Consider the following 9,252-nt stretch of genomic DNA (forward strand, 5'->3'; position numbering starts at 1 on the left):
CCTCTTTCCCGTTACTTTTTTCTATAAATAGTAGGCAAGGGACTCATTGAGGGGACATTAGACTTTTGATTGATTGTTGTTTGTTTGATTGTGGATTGAGTGCTTGAGTAATTGACTAACTTAAGCATCAGAGTATCTTCTTGCAGGTTTTCTCCTTTTGCTCTTATCTTTCAATTCAATGAAGAATGCATGCTATTTGTTCAGCCAATAGAATGAGTATTAGTCCGACGAACTGCACCAATTATGAAGATCGCAGTGAAGAATTTTCCAATAAGAGAAGATTACTGAGTTGGGGAAGATTTTGACCCAAACAATTGGCATCGTCTGTGGGAATCAAAACGACAAAGTTCTGAGTGTGATAGCATTGAAAGGAATATTTTAATCTCTATGCATTCATTATTTCTTTAATCTTCTTGCAAAAACAAAAAGTGAACAAATAGTAACTAGTGGGATAAAATAAAATGCCTTGATCAAAAGCACAACAAGAAGAATCTATGAGTCAATCTTTGCTCATTGATTACATGTAGGAGTTGCACAAAGTGGTGCAATACATGCAAGAGATAATAGAGCGACGAAGCAAGATTTCGTCTAGCGGATGAACGTCGACAACAAGCAGAAGAATGACATTAGAAACGAATAGAAGAGATGGCCACCCAGCAAGCCAAACTGATGAGGGAGTTAGCTATGATGCGACAAGAAAAATTTGTTCGCCAGGGTCAAATAAAGAATTCAATAATGGGGCAAGGCGAAGAAGCTCAACCAGGAAACAACCCTGAACATCAAGAAGTAGAGGAATATACACCAGAGATCAATGAAGAGGAGGAACAAACATCATCCCAAAGAGAGAAAGAACAAAGTGGAATTCACATGACAAAGAGAGTAGAAGCATCAGTTGCCTAGAAACAATCACAAGCTCGACAATCATCCTTGACACCAATAGTACCCTCCGATTGGAAAGAACAAATGATGAAGGAAGTTCTTGATAGAATGAATAATCCATGAGTTTGAAGTTCAATGGACATGGCTAAGGAGGCGATCAAGGGGATATTCAAATCGCCTTTCACTGATTGGATTGTGAGTGAACCAAAGCTGAAAGATTTTATAATGCCCAATTTTGCACAATTAGATGGAAGCATAAATCCTTCAAACCATATTTTGCAATTCCAATAAAAAATGGCAATAGGGACCGAAAATGAAGCCATGCAATGCAGAGCATTTGCGACCACGTTAGTGGAAATGGAAATGAGATGGTCACTACACTAAATACCCCTTTTCATACCATAAAAATATAATAGTACTGAAAAAGTATTATTATATACTTATATGTGGTAAAAGGAAAAAATCGCGGTACATTATTTTGGGTGCGCGCCTATAACTTGTAAAAGTTATATTTTTTCCCAGCTAATTCTTTTTTAATTACATTGTTTTATTATTTTCCCTGTTTTCTTCTTCGGCTATGTCTCCGAAGTCAATCCCCGTTTTCTTCTTCGGCTCGCATATACTCTCTCTCTCTTCTTTTTTTCCTTTCTTTCTTTTTCTGGTTTCCTCTTCTTTGACAAAATCCTATTTTGCTCAGTTTTTTTTCCCTTCTGTTTTGTTTGTGTCGCCACTGTTATTTTATTATTATTTTCATTTTATTTATTTTTTTATCCGGCTCAAATCTTCTTTCTCCCGACCTAGGATTTTCAGAGAAGTCTGTTGGGCTTTCTAGGGTTTCTCAAGCTGGATTCTCTCTCTTTCATTAGACGACTCTCCATGCACCGCTGGTTCAGCGGCTTCGTTGACAACTAAATCATTCTTGTATTCCATTTCTTTTTTCTTCTTGAATCATTTTGGTGTTCATCGGTTGAATTATTTTTAGTTATGGTTTCTCGATTAAGGAAGGGTTGATAGATCTCTTCTTGAGCTGTTGGTTCTGTTTATTGAGGCCTTTTCGATTTGAATGGCATTGGGGGATTTGATGGCCTCCAGGTTTTCGCAATCTTCGGTGGCGGTTGTTTCGAAACAGTTGGAAGAAGAGTACGTTTCGAGCCATGCTGATGTTGATTTAAGTTCCCAGAGAATGGATTCGGAGACTGCTAGTAGTAGTTATGGCAATGGCACGATTGCCACTACCACGAGTATAGCTTATTTGCCTCAAACAGTGGTTTTGTGTGAATTTCGGCATGAGGCTTGTCTTCCCATCGGTCCATCAGATAGTGGTTTAGTCTCGAAATGGCGACCTAAAGATGAGTTTACTCTTATCTTTTCAACTAATTTCATTTATTTCTCTTAATTGTTTGTTGAAATGGGGTTTTGTGATGTACCTTCATCAATTTGAAATTCAGTTGATATATAACATTGGTTGTGCCAAATTGTGAGTAGAATAACTACTAGTTTTTGTAATCCTTTGCTTGCAGATCCTTTTTCAATGGCACTGCAGAAAGCTCTTAAAACAATTGGGAAAAATTTGAGTGCTCAGTATGAAAGGTGGCAACCAAGGGTGAGGATATTATTGGCTTGTACAGAGTTCATATAATATTGTCTTAGATTTAATTTATTTACCTTTGAAGATCTTTGAGCAGGCACGATATAAGGTCCAGCCTGATCCTACTTTGGATGAAGTGAAGAAACTTTGTAATACATGTCGCCGATATGCCAAGTCTGAGAGGGTCCTATTTCATTATAATGGCCATGGTGTGCCTAAGCCGACTTCTAGTGGTGAAATTTGGGTTTTCAATAAGGTCTTCTATTTCTTTGAAACTCTTTTATGTGGTTTAATTTAAGGTCAATCACTAGAGTCTTGCTTGGTTTCTCACAAATGTTATTGGTATTGCAGAGTTATACACAGTATATCCCTTTGCCAATCAGTGACCTTGATTCCTGGTTGAAGACACCCTCCATATATGTTTTTGATTGCTCTACGGCTAGGAATATTGTGAATGCTTTTATTGAGGTAAAGCTTTAACTCAAAACGTATAATGAATTGATATATGTATTGATAATTAAGTTGCTAGGTGACATGAATTCATTATCTGTAATTCAGATATTTATATATATATAGTGACTTGATTTGATGGTTTGGCAGCTTCATGATTGGGTTGCTTCTAGCTCCTCTGGATCCACAAGGGATTGCATTCTACTTGAAGCATATGAAGCACATGAGACTCTTCCACAAAGTGTTGAATTTCCTACAGATGTGTTTACGTCTTGTGTCACAACACCTATTAAGATGGCTTTGAGATGGTGAGCTTCTTTCCTTGTTCGTCTATTAGGATCGCCTATCGCGTTGATGCATCTTTATTTGAGATCATGCAGTTTTCTGGTTTTGCCTTGTGGTGTTTATTCCATATTGGCTGCTTCCTAGTTATTTTTAGTTTGTCAACTGAAAGTCTTTTAGCTGTGCTATTTGTTTAAAGCTGTAGGAAGTTAGAAATTGCAATACCTTTTGATTAGCATGGTTAGTGATAGTGTAGAGTACTGTGCATGATTAGCATGCTATGAGAGTGTATTATATTTTATGTACTTGTACAAATGTATATATTTCCATGCTTAAGACATACATTCATTATAATGTCGTCTGTGGATTCTGCTTACATTATATAACCATATTTTGACCATGTCAATCCTTTAGGCTTTCTTCAAGTGTTTGGATTTGTGCTTATCTCATTATTAGTTTTTATTTCTTCTTTCAAATTTGTGATCAATTTCTGATGGGTGCATTGTGTAACTATCAGATTTTGCTTGGTTTTATTTTCTGATGGAATTTATAGTTGCTGATAGATTTTTGGGACCAAGGACTAGTTCTTTCATTAATCTTTGAAGATGTTTCATTTTCCATCTTTTATATTCGATGATAATGCATCATTGTACACCAAACATAGTGTTTTAGAAAGGAACTTTGTTGCTTGAGATGTCTTTAAATGACTAGTTTTGTTGTCCTTATGGGGCTTATAGTGACTCATTAATGTAATCTCATTTTTTTCTTAACACAGGGAATACATTTATTTCCAAGAAAGTTGACAACAAGAAGAAAAAGAAACTTAAGAAGGTGGAAGATAAGATGCTTGGATGGGGTAAGCTTTTTATGGTACTCTTAAATGCTCTATTTAATAGTTCAGTGACCTTATATTGCATGCTGTTTACGTTCTCACTCTGTTTCCTTTCTTAATATTGATACGATACTGTTGAAAAAATTCCAGTGTTCGTCAATATTGTTTTAGAGTCAAATTTTAGTGCTTTAGATCCTTGTGCATATTGGCTTGCAAGTTAATTTCTCTTTCATAAGTGCTGAATTGCTTCAATTTGAGTTGCCTTTTGGACTTCCCTGAATTTTAGTGAAACATTATCGTCTTTTAAGTTGCTCATGATATATACTTGGAAGTAGTCTTTTCATAAACTATGTTATATTCTTTCTTTGTTTCATCAACCATTAAACCATCATCTGTATGACAGGTGGTTGTGATGATGCAAAGTTGTCTATTCCAGCTACTGTTGTTCTTCGTTATATGTTCATGCCTGCTGAAATGAGGGTAGGTTAAATAATGTCTATGGCTTTAAACTCTCTTCTCAATGGTTATTTACTAGTCCTGCTGCACACTAGTTGTAATGCGAACTTTTATGCTAACAAAAGTATCCACCTTTGTTACTGGCTGCACATGATTGACAAATGAATAATGCCTTTTGAGATTAACCTTTTCTTAACTATTTAGTTGTAAGTTGCTTGCCTAGGAAATCTTTCTGAAAACTAATGTGCTTACCTTAGTGATGTAGATACATAGTTACTCTTTTAGGAGTTTCTGGATTTAATTTTTTGATTTCTATTATGTCCTGTCCATATCCACATAACCTATTATGATTATAGGATAACACTGATTTTTCTTTCTTTAATATGTCGTCTTGGACAATTATATGTACTAGTTGACTTAAATAAAAATGATATTATTATAAAAATTCCGAAACAAAATGCCGGTGATAGTTATACTTCTCTTTTTGAAAAAAAAAGAGTAAAGATGCCATATTTAGTGGATACAAATGTCAATCTGTCTTTTACCGTGAGTTAAAAATAAAATTGTCAAAGTTTCTTTGAGAAAAAGTGACTAGTCCTTGTGCATCTGAATCAACTCATTCTTGTATGAAATTGAATGTTAAAATCATCTTTCTCAGGCCGATGAAAATTTACGTTAAGAACTAGAGGCTGACATACAGGAAGAATGTTCAAAGCTTGGTCCACTGAACTCAGTTAAGGTAATTCAACTATACAATGAAGTGATTGTGAATGTTGTTGCCAGATATATAATTTTCTTTTCTCTTAAATTGTTATTGTAATACCACTATTTATTTGGAGCTTTAGCTTGGAGTTCTTGGCCTTTTTAGGTTCCATGTCAATTTGTTTGGGTTAGTTTGCTCTGTTTGCTTGTATAATTTAGGGGTTGTCGAAATTTTCAAAGTTTCTATGTTCTCTAAGCTTAGTTTTGATCCAATTCATACCAGCCATCTAGGGGACTCAGGAAAAAAATGTAGACCAACCAGTAAGACAATGCATGGAACAAGTCCTTCAGATAAAAAAATAAAAAAACTCAGAAGTCAATCCCTTAAATTCTTGTATGTTTCTTTGATTTAAATTAGGTTATATTTTTGTTGTTGTTTGTCTTCTTTGAGTCTCGTTAAAGAAGATGTAGATAGATTTTTTTTCTTTCAAATCACGACTTATTGTTGTCAATCACAACTGAATTGATATGTTGCTCCTTTTAAACATAAAACTTTCTTTCTACAGTTTGGTTGCTGAGAGATGTGTCTAAAATGAAAGGAAAATTTTATTCACTGTTGTGATATTTTAGGGAATCACATATTTTGGATACCCTTTTGGTTAATATCAATGTTATAGTTGGTAACAAATTATTTGAAATGATAAATCATTTGGAGATTTAGGTTGCACATTTTTTTTTTTTTTATAGTAAACACTGAATTTGATCACCAACACTCTTGATATTTGAGTCTCATAACTTAAATCATACCAATGTATAATTTGACTCTGATTCTAGTAGTGTCATCATGCCAGTGCATGATTTGATTTTGATTATAGCTTTATAGAACTAGTAGTAGCCATTTTCATGGCTCATATTCTGAGGGATATTTTTTAAGAGCTTTGCTTTCCTTTTAGTCATTACAGAGATAGAAAAACTATGAAAGTTTAAAGATTGATGAGATGTGCAAAGTATTTCCAAAACAGGGGAAATAAAACTTGTATTACTAGGCAATAGAGCCATCATTACTACTTAGTATGCGGCTCATATATATACACATAGAATTACATGGGTATGTATAGATTAGAATGCTTGACAGCTTATGTAGCTGAATTAGCACATACTTATGGGAGGAAACTTTGATGTTTCCATAGCTAAAATTGTATATTAATCTATTACAACAGATATATTTTAATTACCAAAATTTCTCATGTTTAAGCTTAACTAAACTAGAAAACATAGGTACTTGAAAACTCTTTCTTATTAAATGAGTAGGACTTTCAAGTAGTTAATAGATCATATATATTTACACAGTCACAACACTAACTTCTCAAGGGGTCCATGCCATCTGTTTGTTAGTGTGACCTTTTTCTATTAGTATACATTATAAATTCAATCTATTGTACTCACTTCGTTTGGACCTACTTATAGGCTATATAGATCATCAGAATACACCAACCAACGGATATCATTTGATATTGAACCACAAGGCTAGCATCTTGGTATAGGTGGTCAGGTAGCATCTCAACTTTCATATGGCCAAGTACTTTCAGATTTGGGTTATAATTAATTGAAGAAATTACACTTTTTAATTGTAATTTTATTCCACCATACCATCATATTCTCAAGTTGCTTTTGGTTGACATTTTTTTAGCATGCCTATTCCCAATTTCCCACAATCTATCGCCAAATGAATCTTAGAAGTAATCTGAAATATATGCAAACCCATAGTGCACCCATCCAAATTTCAAATAGTGCAAAGCCTCTTCACATTAATACTTTTGTGTGTTGCAAAATGATTTAATTAAATATCTAAAGTGGTTTAAATATAATTTTATATTAGGTTAATTTCTTATCGTGACTGCTGCAAGGCATAGGCCGAAACACAATTTTAGATGATAGTTGAAACCAAATGAGATGATTGCAAGTTTCCCTAAGCAAAACAATCCTTCATTTTTTCTTCTATTAATTTAATGTTTTGGTTTCAGGATGGTTCTATTCATATATATGATCTAAAAACTGGGCAATGGGTATCAAGCTTTCAAGCTGCATTAGATATACTCTGGTCCACTAGAATGTGGAAAAATTCATAATAGAGATGACTTGCGCTTTCCTTTATAACTTATTTTTGTATGTGTGACACCTCAAATACTGTCAATGGCTTCTCCTTTCATCCATTTTTTCCAATGGCTGCCTCTTCATCAGGGCAGTGTAGGTTTGTTGTTCCTGGTGATGGCGAGGAGGATTTGCATTTGGGTGGTAAAATTTTTATTCTTACTAGTTTTTTTCCCTTTAGTCTTGGCAGTTTTGTTCATGATATGATACTTGTGTCTTCTCTCTTGGAGGAGAGCAAGTTCATACTTTTTCCTGGTCATGTTCTATTAATTCAGTAATTTTCTTGATTCTGAATGCATCATAATATATGTGAACATGTTGAGTTTTGACACTTGAATTCAAGTATTCAACTTTTCATGCGTGTCATCGGAAGTTGAGTTCTTGTTTATTTTTGCTTTAAAAGCTCCAGTTGGAACTTTAATCGGTTTAGGCAATAAAAATAGATCATTTTGATTTCTTGATAGACACAACACCATGCTATATCTACTTTCCTTTCTAAATGGCTGGACTTAAGATGATGCTTGCATTCATGTAGGCATTGTTGGATGATATTTTATATTGGAGAAGATGTTTTCAACAGCATGACATGGTTAAATTTTAATTTTTCTTGAGTTATGTTGATAAAGAGTGAATTTATAATAATTTACATAAGACCAATAATTTACAAGAGTGAATTTATCAATTTTTCAACTGCCAATTATTGTTGGATTATGGACTATGCTCATTTGTCCTTGATTGGTCCACGGTTGCAGGGTTTCTTGGCAGTCCTTTAGCCACACCAGGATTTGCTATCATTAACATCTTAGTAGGCTTCTTCTTGTTTGTTTATGTAATTAATCCCATTGCTTATTGGTCTAATTGGTATGAAGCCAAGATATTCCCAATCATTTCTTCCCATACTTTTGACTCAACTGGCCATCCCTTCAACATTTCCAGGTTGTTATGGAGGGTTATCCTGTTTTCTGATCTAGTGCATTTTTGGTTTTCAGGTTGTACAGTTATTTTAGTTAATGCTATGCTCTCAGACTACAGAATTTGTTTGCTTGCTGTTTTTTTATTTTGCTGGTTTGTTTTCTGATTATTGTCTTGAATAATGATTATTCACAATGAAGATCATTTTTCAGTGTTCAAATTTTAAAAAAAAATATCAAGTGTATGGTTGCTTAGTACTTTTTTCTAATACTAAGAGTCTAAGACCTCTACTTTTTGTCTTCAGTACACTCCTGCAATAGATATTTGGAGCATAGGATGTATTTGCTGAAATGCTTACAGGAAAACCACTGTTTCGTTGGGAAAATGTGATACACCAATTGGATCTCATGACTCATTTGCTTGGCACACCACCCTCCCCAACTGAATCCACTGGAAGGGTTCATTTTAATTCTTTCGATCCATGTTAGTCACTCATCCATAGCAAAGATAATCAAGATTCATGAGATAAAATATTTAAGTAGCTTTTCCCTGAATTCTCTTGCTGCAAACACTATATTCATCATGCTTAAATACTTGATTTTTAGCTTTTGCGTTTCATTTTATGGCTTGTTTCTTAAATTTAATATTCTCAAATTTTTTGCTTGAGTTGGGCTAGTGGCCCAAGATAATTTGGGCCAAGTGTCCACTGTGTACTATTCTCAGCGAGCTCGTTGTGTACTATGATATGAATAGTTGAACCAAGATCATTAAACAACACTAACCATGACTATAAAAAATAAACATTATTTAAGTAAGCACATTAATATTTTGGATGGCTTTTGAATTTCTTTAATACAATTCATGGTTCTCTGATATTGTTCCAGTTGCATATCATGTAGAACTATTGCTAGAACTTGTTCTGTTTGCATCTGTAACATTAGGTATCCATTTTTTCGCATATAGTAGTTATGATTCATTAATTTTTCATACTTTAATGATT

The 9,252-nt window shown here is 34.0% G+C and overlaps 1 protein-coding gene and 1 long non-coding RNA gene across 2 annotated transcripts; both read left to right on the forward strand.

Moving 5' to 3' along the window:
- Positions 1-1,836: 1,836 nt before the first annotated feature.
- On the forward strand, positions 1,837-3,229 carry LOC133825040 (regulatory-associated protein of TOR 1-like). The gene is made up of 4 exons (XM_062258040.1): positions 1,837-2,482; positions 2,565-2,723; positions 2,819-2,935; positions 3,068-3,229. Exons 1-4 carry the CDS (start codon positions 2,411-2,413, stop codon positions 3,227-3,229), a joined length of 510 nt encoding a protein of 169 aa, XP_062114024.1. The 5' UTR covers positions 1,837-2,410.
- A 725-nt stretch (positions 3,230-3,954) lies between these two features.
- Positions 3,955-8,705, forward strand: LOC133823142 (uncharacterized). Its single transcript, XR_009888159.1, has 4 exons — positions 3,955-4,055; positions 4,435-4,511; positions 5,146-5,226; positions 6,657-8,705. It is a non-coding gene; the product is annotated as an uncharacterized LOC133823142 (long non-coding RNA).
- The last annotated feature ends 547 nt before the right edge of the window (positions 8,706-9,252 follow it).

Source organism: Humulus lupulus, chromosome 3 (assembly GCF_963169125.1).
Source record: "Humulus lupulus chromosome 3, drHumLupu1.1, whole genome shotgun sequence".
Lineage (NCBI taxonomy): Eukaryota > Viridiplantae > Streptophyta > Magnoliopsida > Rosales > Cannabaceae > Humulus > Humulus lupulus.